Below are 20,030 nucleotides of genomic sequence, written 5' to 3' on the forward strand. Positions count from 1 at the left end.
TTGAAAAATGTGAAACAGAAAAAAGGTTGGTGATGTTCCAAAGCGTCAACACTTACCACAATCTCAGGAGCAGACAGAACTTCACTGGTTCTATTAATTTCTTCAATAGCATCTTCTACAACACGTTGGCCTGGTAAGCAGTTTACAACATTATTCAAAGCATGAGAAACACCTTTTGCGACCTAAACAAACAAAGAAGGTGAATAACATTAATCCATTTTTAATCACTAGACAAATAATTTTAGAAAACTACATACCTGGGCCAGCTTTTGTTGGTTGCTGGGATCATTTGGATTCTCCAATGCATGCTTAGCTTCCTCAATCAATTTAGCAGACTCTTGCATAACAACTTTTGCAGCCTTCAATATTGCTTGCTGATCTTTCGGTTCATCAGAAGTAGCTGCAACACCGCGCACAGCATTAGCCAGCACTTTCAAGGCACTGGCAGTGTCACGTGCTGCAATTCCAGTGTAACTATCATTGCCTTGTGCAGCAGCAGTTAAAAGTTGAGCCATTGTTGCACCAACTGTTTTCGATGAAGCACCAACTTCTAAAGCACGATCATCAGCCTGAAACAAAGCAGTCAGACATATTATAAATATAGAGAACAGTGTTGTATGAAAGGTTTTTTCTTAAGGATTTCAAAACAATCCCCTTACATTATCATCTGGGAATGGTTGAAGTTGTCCTTCATCAGCAGCAATTCTCATTTGCTCACAATCCACCTCTAATTCTTTTACTGCAGCAAGAGCATTATCAATCTCGAGTGAACCACATGCCTCAGCAGCCTAGCAAAACATATTAAAAGTTGCAAGAAAGCAGTGCATTGATTGGTTAAATTAGCACAATATTATGCTACATTATCCTTTCTGGTTACCTTCTCTGCAGCAATGCGTAACTCGTTAAGTGCATTTTGAGTATTTTTCTGTGAATTATTCAACTGATATGCAACAGCATTGTCTCCAACAGTAGGGACAGCGGCTTTGGAATTAGCTACCAACTTTGAAGCAGGCTAAAATACAATTTGAAGTAAATCTAGTTACGTAATAAGCTTGGCAGTTTCTAATGAAAGTACCCTTCAGACAACATTTGACCATATAAACTTTGCATTGCTGAAAAGTTTCTGTGCATATAAACATAAACATCAAAATGTTCTTACTGGAATGAAGTTCTGTGAAGCTGTGATCAGTCCTAATTGAGCAGCAGGACTGTCAGGATTGTTGTGGCTGTCTCGAATATTGTGTATCAAATCATGAGAGCTTTCATTGACCACCTAAAAAAGGGAAAACATAGCATAGCAATACAACAAAATAGAACTGTTTTTATGTTAACAACGTATTTGACGTTAGGTATTTAACATCGTAATTGGTGTTAGGTATATACCTTTCCTGAATCATCAAGCTGCTGTTGTGAGGCTGGATTTCTATTACTTGGAGCAGCTGCTTTTGATGCTGATATTAATTGTGTAGCAGAAGCAACAGCCTGCTTGGCAGCGTTTTCTAACCGAAGGATCAGTTTCTTTTTCAGTGCATTGCTAGCAGCAGCATTTGTAGCAACACGCAAGTCTTCAGCTGCTCTCTTTAACTTCTCTTGTTCATTCTTGTCATTGGGATTTTTAGCTGCACCCTATTGTAAATAGGTTACTTAGTATCTCTATGCAAACAGTCAAATAAAGGAGTGGGGGTTATTAATTTAAGTCTTTCATAGTACCTCTTAAATAAGATTGGCAGTATGAAAGTAAAAAGTTAAAAATGTGTTACCTTTGCAGCTTCTACCAACTTAGCAGTGGCATCAGCAAGTACTTTTGCAGCAGCGAGAAGTCTCTTTTGCGTGTCATCATCATCTTCATCCTCTGCATCACCTTTAATACCATTAACAAGTTTCGAAGTAGCCTAAAATGATAGAAATACAATATAGAGAATTGTATCTGGCAAATTGATATTTTTTTAAAAGAAAGCAGTTCCTAACCTGAGCTAAAACTTTAGCTTGCTTCACCATTTCTCCTGCATTACCCATACTGTTGTACAATTTATCTGTTGCATTCAGTATGTCATCACACACAGTATCAAATGGTCCACCAGGTCTAATGCGTGCACCATCACGAATATGTTGAAGCAAATTATTTAATGCATCAGTAACTGCTTGAGATGAATCTTGGACATTCTTGGTATGCACTGGATCCTCTGTAGCAGCCTGGAAAGGACGGAATTACAAAAAGAATTAATTAAAAATTACGAAATGCTATTTATTTAGACAATTACATGTAAATTTTTTTCTCATGTAGGTTGCAGAACAAAGCAGTAAAACTTGCAGATTCACAACATTTAAAACTATTCAATTCACTATATTACTTACGTAGCAGGATTCACCAACAGCATCAACACTTGTGGCTACAAGTTTTGCAGCTTCTATCATCTGGTCTTGACACAATGGACTGTTAATATGAGGTGCAAGAACTTTGGTGCATGCTACCAATTGTGATGTGTTCATAGCAGTGTCTTTTGCAGCATCAATGATTTTATCTTGCGCTACGGTATCATCAATAGCACTTGTCACATTTTTAGCTTGTAATACTAAAGCTGCAGTGGCATTCGCAACAGCCTTGGCAAGCTGTAAAAGAAGATCTTGAAACTCGGCATCTGCTTCTGGATCACCAATTGCAGTCATGATTGATGAACTTGCTACTCCAATCTTTCCAGCAACGTTAAGCAAGTCTTGCCTTTGCTAAAGAAATTACTTCAATAATTTAGATTTTAAAACTTAACTCATACGAGCTGCTGTGATGGGAATTAAAAAAAAAGAAGAAATTTGTTGGAATACTTGATTACCATCTAGACATTTGGAAAAATTTTGTATGAAAAAGCTTGGCAGAACTAGTGACTCATTAAGGACTAAGCAAAAATAAAACAGTGTGAGTATTCCCTAAAGAGAGGTGGGAATTTGAGACCTAATCAGTCCAACAAGACCTACAAAAAAATACTTTGTATGTACGTTGTATTTTGTTGTTGTTTTTTATTCCACTCAGAAAAAATATTATAACCACCACAACGTGTAAGTTGCATTGGATAATGAAAATCAAAAAGATTTAAAAAACACTAATATGTTAAAAATACAGATGTAGAATTTCGAATCAACCAAACAAAATCGTTTCTCTACTGGTTGTCTCATCAATGAAGTACTGAAAATATTTTCAACGGCAGTCTAACTTACTTTGTCGTCAGCCGGGTTTAATGCACCAAGAAAACTTGAAAATGCATTGGCTAAATCTTTTGCAGCGTCAAGTAAACTTTTACTGTCACCATCATCATCCATGAAAGCAGCCAACATTTTAATTCCACGAACTAAGTCCTCCAAATTGGATGTGCTGTAAAAAAATTTGTACCTTTTTAATTTATTCTTCTTTAAACACATACTTTTTATGAAGAAAAATATTCTTACATTGTTGAGACACCTGCACCAACTGCTGTGTAATTAAAGTTCTCAGGGTCACCTGATGTTAATGAAATGATAGCTGCAGTTGCAGCAGACATAGCAGCAAGTCGGCTTGCCACATTGTTTTTGGATATCTCCATCTGATTGTCTCTCCATCTCATTGATTGCTAAATAGGTACAGTAAATAGTTAACAATAAAAATTGTGTTTTAACAATAAAAATAAAAATGAACACAAAATACTTACTGGATCAGTATTTAAGTCTGGCAGGTCTGGACCTTGCTCACAAAGTTCTTCAATGACAACTTTGATTTTTTGATTTCCATCATCAATATTTTTCATTATAGCTTTTTGACCAGAAGATAAATTTCCGATATGTGCCTGCTGTCCTGGAGGCTGTTGATGGCCTGAATGGGTAAGTCCTCTGGTACTAGAAAATTGTTCATCTCCCATGTTTCCAACTTCAAATGTGTTCGGACCTTGACCACCAGGTCGTAGAACAGCAGGAAGAGCAACAGAACCTGTTGTCGGGTTTTTTGCAAAATTGGTTTGACGTTGGAGTACAGTGGCCTTATTTGGAACAACATGCTCTTCTAATATAGGGCTGTTTTCATCTTCATCGTTCTCATACATATCATGAGCTTTTCTCTAATTAAAATAACAGAATTTCTGTGATTTTAAATTCTTTTTACACAATGTTTTTTTAATGTTAAATGGATTATAAAGATCATCATATTCTCAAATCATATAAGCGAATTATTACCTTCTTAAGAATGATATCAATATAGCCAGCAATAAGCTGGCTGATCTGCTCTCCTTCAGGTGTTTGAACTGAGTAATAACCTTCAGTGTAATCACCAAAATCCTAAAATGTAGTAAATAATTTATTACAGAATTTGAATACTTGTAGTAGTCACATTCAAAGCTCAAGAAAGTTTCGAATTTTAATAGAAAAGTAAGCTACCGGAATAAATTATAATAATATTAACTTACCAAGGTAAAACTGTTTGGCGAAGCAGCCCAACGTCTAACTTGTGTTAATGGCCATGTTTTTAAGACCTAATAAAAGAAGAATAAAATATCCAATGGTATTTATTTATTAATGAGCAGTTATAAAGTAATTTTTTGTCTCTGTTTATCATACCTGTTTTGTTTTTTCATCAACACGAAGGACACTTTCTTTGTTTACACCTAACAATCGTGGCACCAGCTTATTTTTACCCTTCATTTTTTCCTATACAAAAAGTTAAAAGAATTTTATTTTTGATGAACTTAAAAATGTATCAAAACATAAAAAAAATCTTCTTACCTTGACCAAGAAAAAGGTTACGCCATATGTTGGTAAGTTTTGACATAGTTGAATATATTTGTACTTAGCATTCAGAGCATCCATGCCAATAATTGATTTGTGTTCCTGAAATATAATAAAATATGGGTTGCTTTCCAGTCCTTAAAACAGTTTAAGCTGTTCTCCAAAAAGCCCTAGTTTTTTTTTTTTCCTTCAACCAAAAAAGCAATGTAGCTCCCTGTAAAAAACAAAACGATCAAACTGAGTTAAACATAAAAAAGAAATAATTAATGCTTACATCCTTAATCTTTTTCTCAACTTCTTTTTTCTTTCCATACTCTTTTGGTAAGAACTCTTTTAAACTGTTAAAAAAATGAATTTATTAATAAATATGAATTTAGCAAAGTTTACTGACTGATTAGGGGTTAATTACAGTTTTTTTCAATCAAGGTTCATTGGATCTTTCAGAAACAAAGCATGTTTTCCAATAACGAAATTAATCAAAATAAATATAAACTTACTTAATAAGTATAATAATAAGTATAAACTTACTCAATGTAACCAGATTTATATCTTCCTTCATCAAAATCACCATATTGAATTTGAATTTGATAAGCTGCAAACTACAAAAACATATTTAAACAATTTTAAGCACCACACTTTTTTCCTTTTTACTTACTGGCAAGTTTTTTAAACATGTTGAAGCAAGTCTATACTTTTGAAGAAATGAAATGGACCCTTTAGTTTTATTGATTATGATAAATCTTTAGACTGGATTTTTCTTCTGGCTATCTGATTGTTATTGTTAGACGGTCCAGCCTTTTTAATTCAATTTATTATACGTCAACAAAAAATTGTTGATGCGTAATCCTGCCTGCTAAATGTCAGCAAGCTTGTGTTTCAGGTTATTAATTTATTTATTTAGTTTTTAGTTTTAGTTATATAAAAACGCAAGACTTTAAATTTCATATAAGAACTGTATAAAACCTGTGTTAGAAATACAAACCTTGGAGGCTTCATCCAGTGGACAAGGATAGGTACCATCAATGATTCCATCTCGTGATTGCACATACAACAAGTTGATTTCAACAGGATTTTTGATATTAACACTTTGTTCGTACATGTATTTACGTCTAATTAAAAACAGTGTTTACCAAATAAGTTTAAGAATAAAACATACCACCTGTTGCAAACAAAGGTTGGGTGTTCTACACCCCTTACCTAAGAACAACTAGTGTATTTTTCTCCACTCCAGCTTCCCGCAATGTTTTATCATGACCAAGCCAATTCACTAAAAAACAAGAGTATTTAAAATAATAAAACTAATAAATAAATAAAAATGAAACGCAACTTATTATAAATTTAGCTTCTAGATACGTGATAATGCTAAAACCTACCTTCATCATCTGTATGCAACTTTCTTTTTAAAGTATCCATTTTCTTTTTGTCACGCTCTTCAACTTTTTGAAGTGTTGTTGTTTTCATGGATTTATCCTGAAATTTTGATAATTTAATTAATAATAATCAAACATCATATTTCAACTGGAAAGTCATACCACAAAGTATATATGTATATATATGATTCTTACCCTTCTGCTTAATGTACCAGACTGAAATTCTTCTTTCTTCTCGTCTTTACCCTCTTCAATAAAGAGGGAATATTCTTCCACATTTGTGATCCCTAAAAATATAATCAAAGTAACAGTACATACATATTTGGTTTATTGCTTTTACAGCCATAATTTTCTTAAAAAAATGCACAAACTATGGTAATTAAAAAATAATAATCCATTTTATATGGAAATTTATATTAAAATTGCAAATGTTAATTTTCTCCATTGATATTCAATTGCCAAAAAGAAATAAAGAAATCTTCTATTCAAGGTGCAAATGTGTTCAAAACAAAAATTACACATACCAACTTTATCACAAATAGTTTCCAAAACAACAGCTACTGTTTGACTGTCATCAACCTAAACAAGCGATAAAAGAAAAAAACATGATATCTATTTCTACTTTCAGCTTTATTAATGAATACTAAATGCTTCTACTAAAACACTGCATTAGATTGCATACCAATACAGTCTTGATGGTTCCATCCAACATTTTCACTTTTAAGTAGCGATGCTTATCTCTGTATATCAACTCAGTCTAAACAAAAGAGGTTTGTGTTGGTCAAAAGTTTCTTAAAGAAATGTATACAAAGTGTTTCAAAAATACAGATGCAACACATACCCCATTCGTAAAACCGTAGAACTCAAGGTTTCTATCATTTTGGCACCACTGACTTTTTGTTTGGTCATTATTATCAGAATAAAACACTCCAAAGTTTTCATCTAAGAATACAAGTAAAAGTGCAAAGTTATTATTCAAATTGACACTTTTCATTAAAATAAAAATAAAATACTCGATATAAAACATGCACAGATTGTTTCAATTCAAGCTTATATCAGTTGGTGCAGCCTCAACACACGAAACGCACAATGAATGAAATGGAGAAGCTAAATCATTTATCTAGTGTTTGTTTTCTATATACTAAATTGTGGAACAAATCCAGAAAATTTTAGGTTTCGCAAAACAAAGCTTTATGACATGGTGGCTAGTTTGTGTTGGTTTTTCAATTTTTTTAAAAAATTGTCTTTATTATATTAAACTTCAAAATATTTTGAATGCAGCAGTGAATTTTCATATAATTTTTTATTGGTTATCATTATTATTTTCTTTAAACTATCAAGCAATGTTGTTGTATTTTTAAACATCATTCCTAGCTGAGAAAGTTGAAGCAAGTGAGTCTAATGTATCAAATATTTCTCAGCAGATAGAATCTAAAGAATTATTTTCATCAGAAGACCTTCAGGTTAGGAATATAATTTAATTTATTATTTACAAAGATTTCACATATAAGAAATTGTCTTCTGAAAGCGTGAATATTTTGTTTGGAGAAAGAGTTGTACCGGTATTCGACCTATAAAGATTTCCATGGAAATTTAAATGTGTACAAGTAAAAACAAAAACACATTACACTATTTTGTCAGACACGAAAGATGTCAACCATGAACGTATGTTCTACTTTTTAATCAACTTATTTTCTGTAATAGCAAGTGCCAGTTAGCAGGTGTGTAATTTTTTAACTAAAAACTTTTATTTGTGTTATTCGCTGTGCTGGAACCAAACTAATGCATGTGCAATATTTTTTTAAATTTAATTCTGTATATTCTCAACAATCAACCAATAAAGACAACAATATTTTTAATGGCATCCCCATATGTGGCTTGGCACAAAGAGATATTAATGGGGAAAAAAAGGTGTTTTTATAAAAGCACATTACAAAAAAAACTGTAAATAAAAACTCTGTGGTGACCATTCTAAAAGCGTGTAAACAAAGAAAATAGCACAAAAAACTGGATTGTCCTGTTCAGTTTTGGTGATAAAGTGTTTTTTATTCCTTGAATACAAAATTGAAAATGATATTAAATGGAACAGGACAGTAGCTTCGAAGAAATCAAAGGGCGTATTGGAAAATTAACAAGCTGAACACGTGTTTGCTTCAGTTAAATGACTAATAGTTGATAAAATGTAAATGTAAAATCTTTGATAGTGAAAACATCAAAACATCTTGAAGAACTCAGTGATGGCCTTATTGAAAGACCCTTGTACAAGAAGCATCATCACACTACCACATCAGTTATAAATTTTGAACCGACTGCAGAGATGATGCAGCAGTATAACAAGTTATGACTTTTCCTTGCAGATTTGGAGAACCGATTGCCGTAACGTCACGACTTTTAAAGTCCGACCTGACCCAGTGACCTAGCGCTACGCTGGCTGTGTGCGTATCTTGATATTTGTGAAATTTGGAAAGAATGAAGACTGCGTTACGAATTTGATCACAAATATTATAGACTGTTATTATAATATTATTTGATGATGTATGCTAGATACTCCTTCAAATTTTTGTTTCCAGTTATGTTTAGGAGGCGGATTTTGTTCAACTGAGCTCTAGGGGTTAAGGTACGAAGTTGTTACTTTCAAGGGATCGAGCTTAAGGACGTCATAGTGATTATACTGCAGCTTGTTCACCAAGCCGCGAATCAAAAATTTTTGAAGTAAAGAGAAATATTTGGTTGGGTTAGCATAATTATTTAACTGACAGTTCTATCAACGTTTAAGATATTCTCTTTATTGTGTCTATGTTTTCACATATTAAGATGAAAATTGTGTGTGTATTTGATATCATTGTGTTATTTCATATTTTATTCTTTTAGTTCAAACATTAATGCTGACTTTAAAAACTAAGATTAATAAAGCATATTTAATCAAAAATATCATCACGTTTTCTTCCAATGTGTAAATCTGAAACAAATCAATTTCAGGATTTTAGCTAGCTACAAACGTAGATTTCGAGGTAGCATCCTGCTGAAGCCAGCTAGCTGTAGCTAACCTTACTAATTCTTATTATTTTAAAGTGTGATATGTTATTATTTATTTTTATGTTGGGGTTGTGGCTCTCCTATAGCTAGCTCTTTAGCTAGCTTCCTTTAGCTGAAGAGTAAAATTAGCCAAATGTAGTTTGGCTAACTACAATAAAATTCTTAATCAATATTTCTTATGCTAAATGCAAATAGTAGCGACACCTTTTATTACTGTCATAAAAACTTACTCCGCAAAAAAAAATTGCTGAGTGATTTTTTTAGCTGGATGGGGTAATGACAGGCTGTTTCCTGTTTTTATTTAAACTGAAGTTGCAATAGGTTTTTTTGGAAAAGGTTATTGCGCCTATACACATGTGCAACACCGTTTACCTGTACTAATCACTTAGCCTGGAGCAATATTTGTTTTTAAACTTTTAGCAGGGTCATTCTCTGAAAAATAAAGGTTGGCTGACAGTTTTTGCTATGACAACGAGTTGTAAACAGTTTTTATTTCAGCTAAAGTTGTGGAAAGTTATTTTTTGAAAAATATATTACACCGGAAACACCATAATGTTGTGCACCTATTTTTAAAAAAATATATTACACCAGAAACACCATGTTCTGCGCATCACTCGATTTATGACATACTATACTAAAGCGCTCCACCTAAATGTGGGCACAGTTTACAGTTCTTACTAATCGCTCTTACAGGCGTTTAACGCCAGGTAACACAGTTACTTGAGACTTAACCTGGCGTTTCGACTCCGGGTCCCGCTTTTAGTCTAAGTATTAATACCACGGAATCGCATTTTGGATTTAGTCTCTTTTGTTTATTCTAAACCAATAAACGTAGTGATAACCTTTTTGTTTCTTTCACATATAGTAATGCTTAGAATAAACGCCCCACTTCTATTGAACGTCCCACTTCTATTGAACGCCCCCCCTTGAATAGACCCCCCTCCTTTTCAGTCAATTTTTAAATAAACGCCCCCTCTAATAGACGCCCCTCGCTCATAAGGGGCGTTTTTTTGAGGCGATAGTAAAAGTATACTTACTTACTTTTTTCCTACATCTTAGGTTTAAGGTTGGAAATTTAGTTTTTCGCTTTTGAAGTTCATTCTCCAAAATATGTGAATATATTTTATTTTATATATATATATATACATATACATATACATATACATATACATATATATATACATATACATATACATATATATATACATATATATATACATATATATATACATATATATATGTATATATATATATATATATACATATATATTTTCGTGCAGGTGTGAAGAATATAACACCTCTGAAAAGGCTTTTCCTAGTAAAAAGGGATGTTCAAAATATTTTCATGGAATATAAAATATGTCATTCGAAAGAGAATTTTTCTTCTATATGTCATGAATGTTTTGAAAAAAAAACTAAAAAAAAAATTGTTTCCTTTACAGTAACCTTAAATTACCTTCCAAAACATTGTAAAGTTTTTTTGTAACAAAAGAAATCCCTTGTGACACACTGAATAACAAAACTACTAAAATATTTTCACTAAGAACACAAACTGATAGAGAAACTACTCAAGTATCACAAGAACCTGTAAGCATAAGTCAGACAGACATCTCCTTATAGTTAAAAAAGAACGACTTACTTTGCTTTGGAGCAGATTCTGGAATTTTTGCTCGAACAAGATTGATTACATCTTGTATGGTAGATGTAGGCTCAAACTATAGACAAAAACAACATTGTAAAGAATAATTAGACAAAAGATGCACGATTGTTTAAATAAGTTAAAGTAGTGCTAAAATACGCAAGGTAACAATTGCAAATAATATTTTTAACAAACCCACTTGTTGACCGTGGGGAACATTGTTCAGTTCTTTTACACACAGTACATTTTGATGTATGCGAAAAGGCTACTAATTAAATTGTTTTTGATCCACCAATGGCAAACATAAATATTTAAGTGATTTGGAATAAAATCATATACATAGTAACTGGAATTACGCATTAAAAAATAAACATATATAATCATTAGCCACATGGACTGTTTTTATGACAAAATATGCAGTGTTTTTCCATTAAAGAATTTTGGTCACACACAACTCATAGTGCTTAAATGTCAACAATCAATATGCTTCATTTATTTTGAGATATTTTTTATTGTTTTATTTATATTCAAAAGTTTGCCTACAAACTCTTGAAAGCTTACTAATCTCAATATCAAAAGCTGCCAAAATAAAAATACAGGAGTTACGACAAGAAAAAATTCAAATGCAATGGGCCAGTAATGAAACAAAGGGTACTGCAACCCAGAACGCTTACATGAAAAGTGGCATTTAATCATGCAACAACAAAAAAGGAAGGTGATTGAAAAGTAAACAGAAAGGAATAGCAATTTGTTTTTCTTTTCTTGTTTCTACAGTCTAATTTTCAATATTTCATTTTTAATCATTTTTGTTGAGCACTAACAATGACCATCATTATTATTATATTAACAATGATGATAAATAATAAAAGGTGAATAAATATCTAATCTTTAAATAAGTCTGTTAACTAAGGCCACCAATAAAAGACACCAGACTGTGATAAAAATGAACAATTTAAAGAGTATTCTAGGGATAAACTAAACTGTTCATTTTTTTGCCATTACAGAAATAAACTTATTGTTTTTAAAAAAAGAATTACCAAAAAAGAGTCCAATTTGGATCAGTTAACATTTAAAGATTTAAAGTTCAACCACAAGTATCTTTATAACAAAAATAAAATGAAAGTAACAATGAACTTACTTGTAATGTTTTGCTGATTTCTAATTTCTCCAGGTGAACTTTGATGACAATTAGACTTGAAGACATCTTGTAAAAAAACTACTGTGTCAATAAGATCTACTTTTTATCATCTCTAGAGCAGAAGGAAAACATATAATATAATTCTATTGCCATATACTTGCTACAAGACATAGACAAAAATATTTAAGCTTCACAACAAAGTATATTTATTTGAATAAATTTGTAATCAGCAATAACTGCAAATTTTCTGATGTCACAAATTTGTTTCTGTGTTTATATTAGTTTTCATCACTTACAGTAAAGTGAAAGGAAACTATATCAAGTTCCCTAATATGTACAACTAAAAAACTAACAACATATCTTTATTATTACTAATTTATATATTTATACCGTAACAACAGACATTTATATACTTTCTATTAGTATACTAAAAATAACATTGTAAAAAAATAAAAATTTGTGTTCCATGGGAAGGTTTATATGTCCGTATATATTATATGTAATTTCATTTAAAAATGACAGTCATCGTTGTAATAAATACACTTACAATATATCTTTGTATATATTAATATTAATTAATTTATGAACATTATGTAACTGAATAGAAGTATTATTTACAAATAAAACCTACTTAATTATGCTAAAGACACATACAGCAGTAAGCTTTAACATCAGCTTGGTTTTATTCAACACCAAAAATAAAAACACTAGCTATGCAAAAGGTGTGCCTTATAAACATATATTCTAAAAAATTTAAGAAAACAATTTTTATGTTTCTTTTTAATGTTATCTCAGTTGTTATAAACAATATAATATCAGATTAAAATTAAAATTATACGAGTTGTATATATTTACTAGAGTGCCAGCTGTCAAAAATAAGTTTTGGTTTTATTCATCGATATTAACTTTATATAGGGCTCTATGTCAGTAAGCAAAGTGGAAAGTGCTCACAAAACAGTGGTGCCATTAAGCTAGGCTTTTACACCATGGAGGAAAATACAGCTAGGGATTTTTCTTGGCGAAGTCAGTTGGTTGGTTATTACAGCATTTCTTTCTGTTTGCTAGAAAAGTAGCTCAATCAGTGGAACATGTCTTACAGCTAAAAAAGTCTAATTTGAATCCCTACCTTTGTTTGTTGGGCAGAATTTTTCTTGGTATTAGTTTAAAATAGTAGTTTTTTTAATCACTCTAAGGATCGTTTGTGGTCCTTCCTGTTCTGGTAAAAATTGAGATAATATGAAATCATATATTAATATACTGTAAAAACTAAGATTTCAGGGTATTTGACTTTTAGTCATCAGCACTTGATCACATCACTTTCTAAGCGTTAAGAAAATATGACAGTTTTTATTAAATATAGTCTACTACCATACAGTTAGCTACCAACCAAACCAAGCTACCGTTTTTTCTTGCATAAATAAACGAAACTGTCCTGCAGTAAAATTAGAAATGATTTGTAATATAATTCCTTACATCCACTAAAACATCCAGACATGAAATGAAACAAGACAGAACAGGAGATTGGTTTGGAAGTGTTCTTTTTTCAACGACAAGAGTAGGTGAGTCTCCAACTCTAAATATTCAATATGGTTACCAAAACATTTTTATTGCATAAATTATGGAATACGATGGGCGTTTTACACGACTTTTTTGCGTCAACGGGAAAAAATGTCGGGAAGTCAAAAGGGATTATTTAAGCACCTTTTTGTAAATTTTAAAACAAAGAGGTTATAATAGATATCACTTAAAGTATTTTCTGAACAAATGGCATATTCTGTCTTAGTAAGAAGTATAATAGCTAGCTAAGTAACTCGAAAAAATTGGTCCTGAAATTACATTTTTCGATTGAAAAAACAGTAACTTCGTGTAAAAGGGAACATTAATATTTTTATCGAAATCAAAACAAAGATCTGCACGTCCCGAAAGGACAGGATGATATGATTCCATATAAGTCCTGTTGTTGGCTTGCTAGCTACCGTAAACCTGCGAATATAAGCCCGCTCTAGTATCTCTTTTATAAGCCCGTTATATATTTGACTGATAACAATTTTCGTTGCTAAAAAAGAAATAAAGTATAGACCCTAAAACTGTCGTAAAAACCCTCCTGCGACAGAGCATTTTTTGAATGTGTGATTTAGCTAGCTAGGAGCAACAATGTCTTGTAAGGGTGACAATTCAGAAATATTGTTGGGAATAACTGGGTAGCTAACTAGGTGTTGATACTGAGGTTTTTTTTATACAATCACTAAAATCCAATGCCTAAATAGACCACTTTCTGTGTGTAATGTAAGAGGCCATTTACAAACGATTTTGTCTATTTATTGGCGTAGGACTAATACTTGACTTCCTTCTCCTCCACTGTTATTGGCTGCATGATACCAATTTTTTTTCTTTATGAACTGAAAAAAAATAACATTCACAGATAAAATCTTTATGTTTATAGCCTATGTACCTGATATAAAACCCACACCAGAGCTGCTAAAGTCAGCCATTCGTAGACTATGGAAATGGCACATAAGTTGTGCAGTTACAGCTTTGCAATATATTCTGCAAAAGATGTCTAGTTTTAAAAGTAAAAAATCTATAGCTATATGCTGCATCATCCTAATTAAAGGATCACAAATTGCAAGTCATTTTTTTTTGCATATCAAATTTACGTAGTAAACGAAAATGGGCAAATCAAAACTTATTAATATTTTAAAATATATATACTGCATATACTGTACATCAATTTTATATTTAGTCCTTTACAAGTTTCTTTCTTTTTGCAAAGTATGAAGCAGGTAAAAATGTACATATAACTTTGTCATCTGTAACATGCATGCTATTGTTTAAAAGTGCTAACAAATTTTTTAAAAAAATCTATTTCGCACCAACTACTACTTAGGATATGTTTTTAACCTGATTAAAAATATTTAGCAGTAGGGGCGTTTTCTCTTCATTTTTAAAATTAAGTATATATTGATTTTAAAGTTTCAAAAGAAAGCATACTTATTATTATAAAATGAAGTGCAATGACTGCTCCTCCCAGTTATTTTTTCATTTTAAAGTGAATATATACAACAATTTTTAAGCTTCATAGGATTGTTTTCTCACCATTTCAGATTGAAATGAGGCAATTATCAAACATCTTTATTCAAAATTAATAATAAAAGAGTTGGTTTTGCTACATCAAAATGTGATTATATATACTTAAACAACACTGTATTTTGTTCTGAATTCATCAAAACACAATCATTTGGAGCTTGAACAACACTGTATTTTGTTTTAGAGCTACAAAATAGTTCAAGTAATATCTCCATTATTGATATTACTGTTCATTCTCGCACATTCAGAATAAAATTGTGTAATAACCAGACCAGGTAAAGGCACAAAAAATTAAACCTACTTTTATAAGAATACAGACAACATGTTAATGAATAATTACTTTTTATGATTTGCTACATTTTTGATGGTGTTTTCCAAAGATAAATACGTTATCTTTCAGTCTTCTTTTTTGATGGCAAAATAAGACACAGTCTGCAAAATATATTAGTGTTCATAATACAATTCTTTAAAAAAAATCAATACCTCTAAAAAAAAGTCATTGTTATTGCCTGACTTAATATGCAATAATTTGATATGTTTCTGTGCAGAATTTAGAAGAAAATATTTAGCTAGGTAGGTCAAAAACGTTCAAAGTTCCTACTCTTAAAAAAATTTATTTAAAAGCAAGGTAAGTGTTTATGTAGTATAAATTATTGGTATCAAGTATTTGCAAGTTTCTCTTTTGTTTTCAGTTAAGGTGTCAAAATGATCTAAGATGATTTAAGATTTTCTTTTGGTCCTCATTAAGTCCCCCCCCTCCACTTTCCTTGCTCAACTTTTGTGTATAAGTCACTAAAGTCAAAAATCAACATCCTGTTTTGTAGCAAATTAGATTCATAAAAAAGTCTGGGCTCTCAAGATCATAATTAACCTTTTATAAACAACTTCATATGAAAACAACTTGTTTTTCACAGCTTGAAATCACATTTCGGAAAAATGTATTTCGAAACATAATTTTGTAGCCATAATGTATTGTGACCATTCTTTACGCATACTTAACACTACCAATTCTTAATACCCAGGTTAAAAGAAAGAAAAAATAAACAAATCGTTAGTGGTTATTAAAATAAATGTCTTAAAAATACAAAATGTGGCAGTTGCGTTTGTAAAACCATTGATGCAAAAATTTTAAAGGACTTTTTTTCTATTTTTATTAATCCACAAGTTTATTGATTTCACAAGTTTTAAAACTACTTTCAAAAAACTCTAATGCAATATTCTTTTTTTAAAAAAAGCAAAAACATATATGTTCATGCATATACTTTTTCTGTGATTGCAAACAACACATTATATACGTTAAGTAATTTTGTAAGAACTTAAAAGTTGAATTTTTTTTAAAGAACATAACTCTGTTTTACTCCGAATTTAACAATATCTCAAAGAATAGAATTTTGATTTCACCTACAAAATGCAACACTTTTATTTTTTAGGGTTTTCTGTTTGTCTCAAAATTCCAAAAACATCTAGAGACTTGTCAACAATTTTGCACAGATGGTAACAAAGTGAACATTTGAAATATTTTTGTACAGAATAGAAAATACAGTTCCAAATGATTGTAACGTACTGATAAACATTGTTTTGTTTGCGTTTGTTTAACAGTATTTTATGTCAATGGGGAGTGGAAAGAGATGTTAGGAATTGTATGGATATCACTAAATTACATGTCAAATGTTTAAGTATGTAGATGATTTAAGTCTTTTTCTGTACAAAAACCCTTTCACACTGGACAATGATAATTAAAATTTAATTACACCTCTTGGATGTAGTTGAAAAAATTTTTAAAGATATAATTATGAGCCTTTATGTTGATATGTATTTTATCTTCTGCATTGTATATCTTACTGTATTTCAAGAATTAGTAAAGCAAATATTGCATGCTGTGAGAGTATTGTAGTAATATTGTAGTTAACTATAATGCCCTATCATTTTATAATGACAGATTTCTTTGATTCATACTGATCTGTAATAATCAAGACAGGGTCACATCAAAATGTAAATTTGAATAAAAGAGAAAAAAATAATATTCTGAAAGGGATATGAATATTTTAACATGCAACTAAATAGACAAGAACTGATTTAAGATTTAAAAAATTTATGCAGAAGAATATTTAATAACTATTTTTGAAAATTTAGTAAAAGTTTGTAACATTTGGAAGGTTTTTGTTGGGATCAAATTTTTGTGAAAGAAGCTTTCACTTCTGATGGTAAGATAAGGTCTAGTTAGTTGTTAACATTGTTGTGGATTAAGTAAATGTATAATAATAAAATAATTCATTATATATTTTTTTATTTATAGCAATAAATAACTGTTTTAATAATGGCAAAGGATGGTGATGAAGAAAAGAAAGGTTCATGTACACCTCACACAAAATTTCTTTGTTCATTGGAAGGAATTTTGAAGATAATTGAATTTGTAAGTATTGTTTTTGTACACGCTTAAATAATTGCAGAATTTTAGACTGTCTTAATTTTAGGCTGCAATTGCTTGAACTATTCCACTTTTGGCAAGATGTCAGATGTTATTATAGTGAAGTTTTTACCAGCACATATTTCTTGTTAATTTCATTGTTTTGCATCAAAACCTTACCGATTTACCAGAAGAATTGACCTTGCAGGGATAGTTTTTCTGAGACAGCTATCATACATAAAGAACCGTTAGGAAATTATTTCTAACTCTCCTTAATATGTCCAAATCTTTTTTTGTTTACAAGAAAAAAAGTTAACATGATATACTTTAAAAGACTTTGCAAAGGTAGTGTAACAGTGACACACATTTTCTAAATTAATTTTTTGTTAACACAATAATAATCTTATTGAAGAACTTTTTATCCTCTTGGAACTGAGATATATTTCTGCATAAAATAACTTAAAAACCCCATTAATCTCAGATTATATTGTGTTTCTAAGAAATAAGCTTATATAAAAATAATACTTTTAGTAGCGTTGCAAAGTTTTGAATGAGCAAAGTTATAATGTAAAATGTTACAATGGTAATTATGTTTGCCTTTTTGTGATATTTTTGTACTTTTAAAAAGTTCAATATAAAAATATTGTTTATTTGTTTCTTTAGTTTACGGTCTTAATCGCATGGGCTATTTGTGCACGCATCTACGACACAACAGATGATATTCATAAATCATCACGATACATCTTCTTTCTTATTGTTGGTATTATTTGTTGGGTTTTCACCATATTTGTTATTCTCTTCAATTTATTTGGTTGTTTCAATAAATGCATCTTTGGTAGACTGATGCGAACTTATGGCTGGGTATGATTTTCTTCGGCTAATTGTTGCTAGTTTTGTTGGAATCCAGACTTGCCTCCCCCGCAACTAATATTTTCAGTTTTGCTGACACATAGGGGCAAGCCAGTTCTCAATAAAATTCATTGCATCTATGCCATTTTTTTATTATCTGATAATTGACTTCTCCTATGCACAAGTTCATTATTATTTGTAAAAGTCAATTTAGTTTATTATATATATGCAATGCTTAAAACGTTGTACAATACAAATATAAACTCCAACATACGTGTCCTGATTTTCTAATTTGCTAATTGATACAACCAACACATGCAATGCAATTTTATTTCCTTCAATTTAAAGCATTTAAACTTGTCTATAATAATTTTGGAATTTTTGTCCTGCAGTTGTTTACACTTTTTGTCCAAAATACATCAAACTTAAGTTTTTTATAATAATAATGTATTCAGGGAAATTCATTTTCATGGCTATTCTACTGTTAAAAAACAAGAAAATTAAAAAATTTAAAAAGATATATGTACACATAAATATTTGAATATGAATAAAAATAGGGCACGTATAACACTCAGCCTTAACTAAAGACTGAAGTTTTTCTCTAAGGTAATACAATAAACTGTTTTTTTTCCTATTATAGTTCTTCTTTTTGCTGGCCTATTCCTTGAGTTGGTTTTTTTTCTGGTTGTCTGGAGGATTCATGTTGGCATGGCATTATTGGTTTCGTGGTGGAAATGCAGCAGTTGCAGTAAGTTTCGCTTTATTAAAACGTTGTGTGTCTGTGGTCATTGAACAATGCAAACAGAACTTTACCTTTTCAAATTTTAATGTCACTTTAAATTTTCATTTCCAAAAGTGAAACTTACTGATGTGGTTTTTTCAACTTTTAATCAAGGGAAATTATTTTTGCTGATTGAATTTGAACCTGAGAAAAGCATGGACCAATTTATTTTTGATAGATGCCGCATATTGGTGCGTATTGAAATATTAAGAATGTAGCCATTAAAAAAGTAACCTTCCATGGTTGATGCAGTTGAAACTTTGCATCAACCATGTTTTCGCACACGTGTCTTGCCAAAAAAAAAGTGTGCAGATTGTTAACATTAACACACTTTTATTTCTGTCATCTGGTTAGATAAAAAAAATGAGCGCTAAAAGGAGGTATTCGGGAAAGTGTTGTGTTTTTTGATCGCTTCTGCATCCATAAAGCAACCATTCAATACCCCACCCCTCTACCCCCCGAAAGCCTTTGTATACGTTGATACAGTTTGCAATGGGAATTTAACTCTTTTGCATTATACTTTGAGAATAAGATGAGGGAGGGAGAATTTAGACTTTACGTTGACGCTCGGCGTTTGCTCAGTGCGATTAAATATGGGTCCAGCAAAAAAATAGAAAAAATGTAACTGTTGAGATCTTTCTTTGTTGCATTCTCTCATTTTAACTGTGGAGAACTTTCTTTGTTGCATTCTCTCATTTAAACTGTGGAGATCTTTCTTTGTTGCATTCTCTCATTCTAAACCGACTGATAGCCTTGTGGTAGAGCGTTCGCTTTCAGTGCGGGAGGTCTTGGGTTCAAACCCCGGCCGAGTCATGCCAGAGACTATAAAAGTGTGAATCTATCCTTTCTGCTTAGCGCTCAGCACGAGAATAGGATTGATATCTTAGGCGGTTGTCTAGTTGAGCGATTGCTGTGCTTCCCACGACTTTCGTAGCTCAAATGGGAGCTTTAAATGCGCTAGGACCCCCTTGGCAGGACCC

General features: G+C 31.3%; 2 protein-coding genes across 6 annotated transcripts in view; one reads left to right on the top strand and one right to left on the bottom strand.

Annotated features, from left to right (window-relative positions):
• Positions 1-20,030, top strand: part of LOC130657570 (uncharacterized) — a 34,236-nt gene that overhangs the window by 12,817 nt on the left and 1,389 nt on the right. Inside the window, exons 1-4 of one of the 2 annotated variants that reach the window (XM_057460558.1) lie at positions 17,061-17,217; positions 17,310-17,426; positions 18,084-18,281; positions 18,910-19,017. In XM_057460558.1, coding sequence (XP_057316541.1) covers positions 17,331-17,426; positions 18,084-18,281; positions 18,910-19,017 — 402 coding nt within the window. In that variant the 5' untranslated portion in view covers positions 17,061-17,217; positions 17,310-17,330. Of the gene's footprint in view, positions 1-17,060; positions 17,218-17,307; positions 17,427-18,083; positions 18,282-18,909; positions 19,018-20,030 lie in introns of those variants that run through there. The other variant, XM_057460560.1, reaches the window with a different exon arrangement.
• Positions 1-20,030, bottom strand: part of LOC130657557 (talin-2-like) — a 90,290-nt gene that overhangs the window by 10,385 nt on the left and 59,875 nt on the right. For 2 of the 4 annotated variants that reach the window (XM_057460542.1, XM_057460540.1), the window contains exons 1-28: positions 13,053-13,354; positions 11,927-12,038; positions 10,789-10,864; positions 6,955-7,055; positions 6,796-6,870; positions 6,638-6,692; positions 6,309-6,400; positions 6,117-6,213; positions 5,941-6,010; positions 5,726-5,852; positions 5,272-5,342; positions 5,018-5,081; positions 4,741-4,845; positions 4,576-4,665; positions 4,425-4,490; positions 4,195-4,296; positions 3,678-4,079; positions 3,439-3,599; positions 3,211-3,364; positions 2,356-2,724; positions 1,969-2,193; positions 1,761-1,892; positions 1,384-1,626; positions 1,160-1,273; positions 878-1,012; positions 660-788; positions 258-569; positions 57-182 (exon numbers count right to left, since the gene is read on the bottom strand). In XM_057460542.1, coding sequence (XP_057316525.1) covers positions 57-182; positions 258-569; positions 660-788; positions 878-1,012; positions 1,160-1,273; positions 1,384-1,626; positions 1,761-1,892; positions 1,969-2,193; positions 2,356-2,724; positions 3,211-3,364; positions 3,439-3,599; positions 3,678-4,079; positions 4,195-4,296; positions 4,425-4,490; positions 4,576-4,665; positions 4,741-4,845; positions 5,018-5,081; positions 5,272-5,342; positions 5,726-5,852; positions 5,941-6,010; positions 6,117-6,213; positions 6,309-6,400; positions 6,638-6,692; positions 6,796-6,870; positions 6,955-7,055; positions 10,789-10,864; positions 11,927-11,992 — 3,759 coding nt within the window. In that variant the 5' untranslated portion in view covers positions 11,993-12,038; positions 13,053-13,354. Of the gene's footprint in view, positions 1-56; positions 183-257; positions 570-659; positions 789-877; positions 1,013-1,159; positions 1,274-1,383; positions 1,627-1,760; positions 1,893-1,968; positions 2,194-2,355; positions 2,725-3,210; positions 3,365-3,438; positions 3,600-3,677; positions 4,080-4,194; positions 4,297-4,424; positions 4,491-4,575; positions 4,666-4,740; positions 4,846-5,017; positions 5,082-5,271; positions 5,343-5,725; positions 5,853-5,940; positions 6,011-6,116; positions 6,214-6,308; positions 6,401-6,637; positions 6,693-6,795; positions 6,871-6,954; positions 7,056-10,788; positions 10,865-11,926; positions 12,040-13,052; positions 13,355-20,030 lie in introns of those variants that run through there. The other 2 variants (XM_057460543.1, XM_057460541.1) reach the window with 2 other exon arrangements.

This window comes from Hydractinia symbiolongicarpus, chromosome 9 (assembly GCF_029227915.1).
Source record: "Hydractinia symbiolongicarpus strain clone_291-10 chromosome 9, HSymV2.1, whole genome shotgun sequence".
Classification (NCBI taxonomy): Eukaryota; Metazoa; Cnidaria; class Hydrozoa; order Anthoathecata; family Hydractiniidae; genus Hydractinia; species Hydractinia symbiolongicarpus.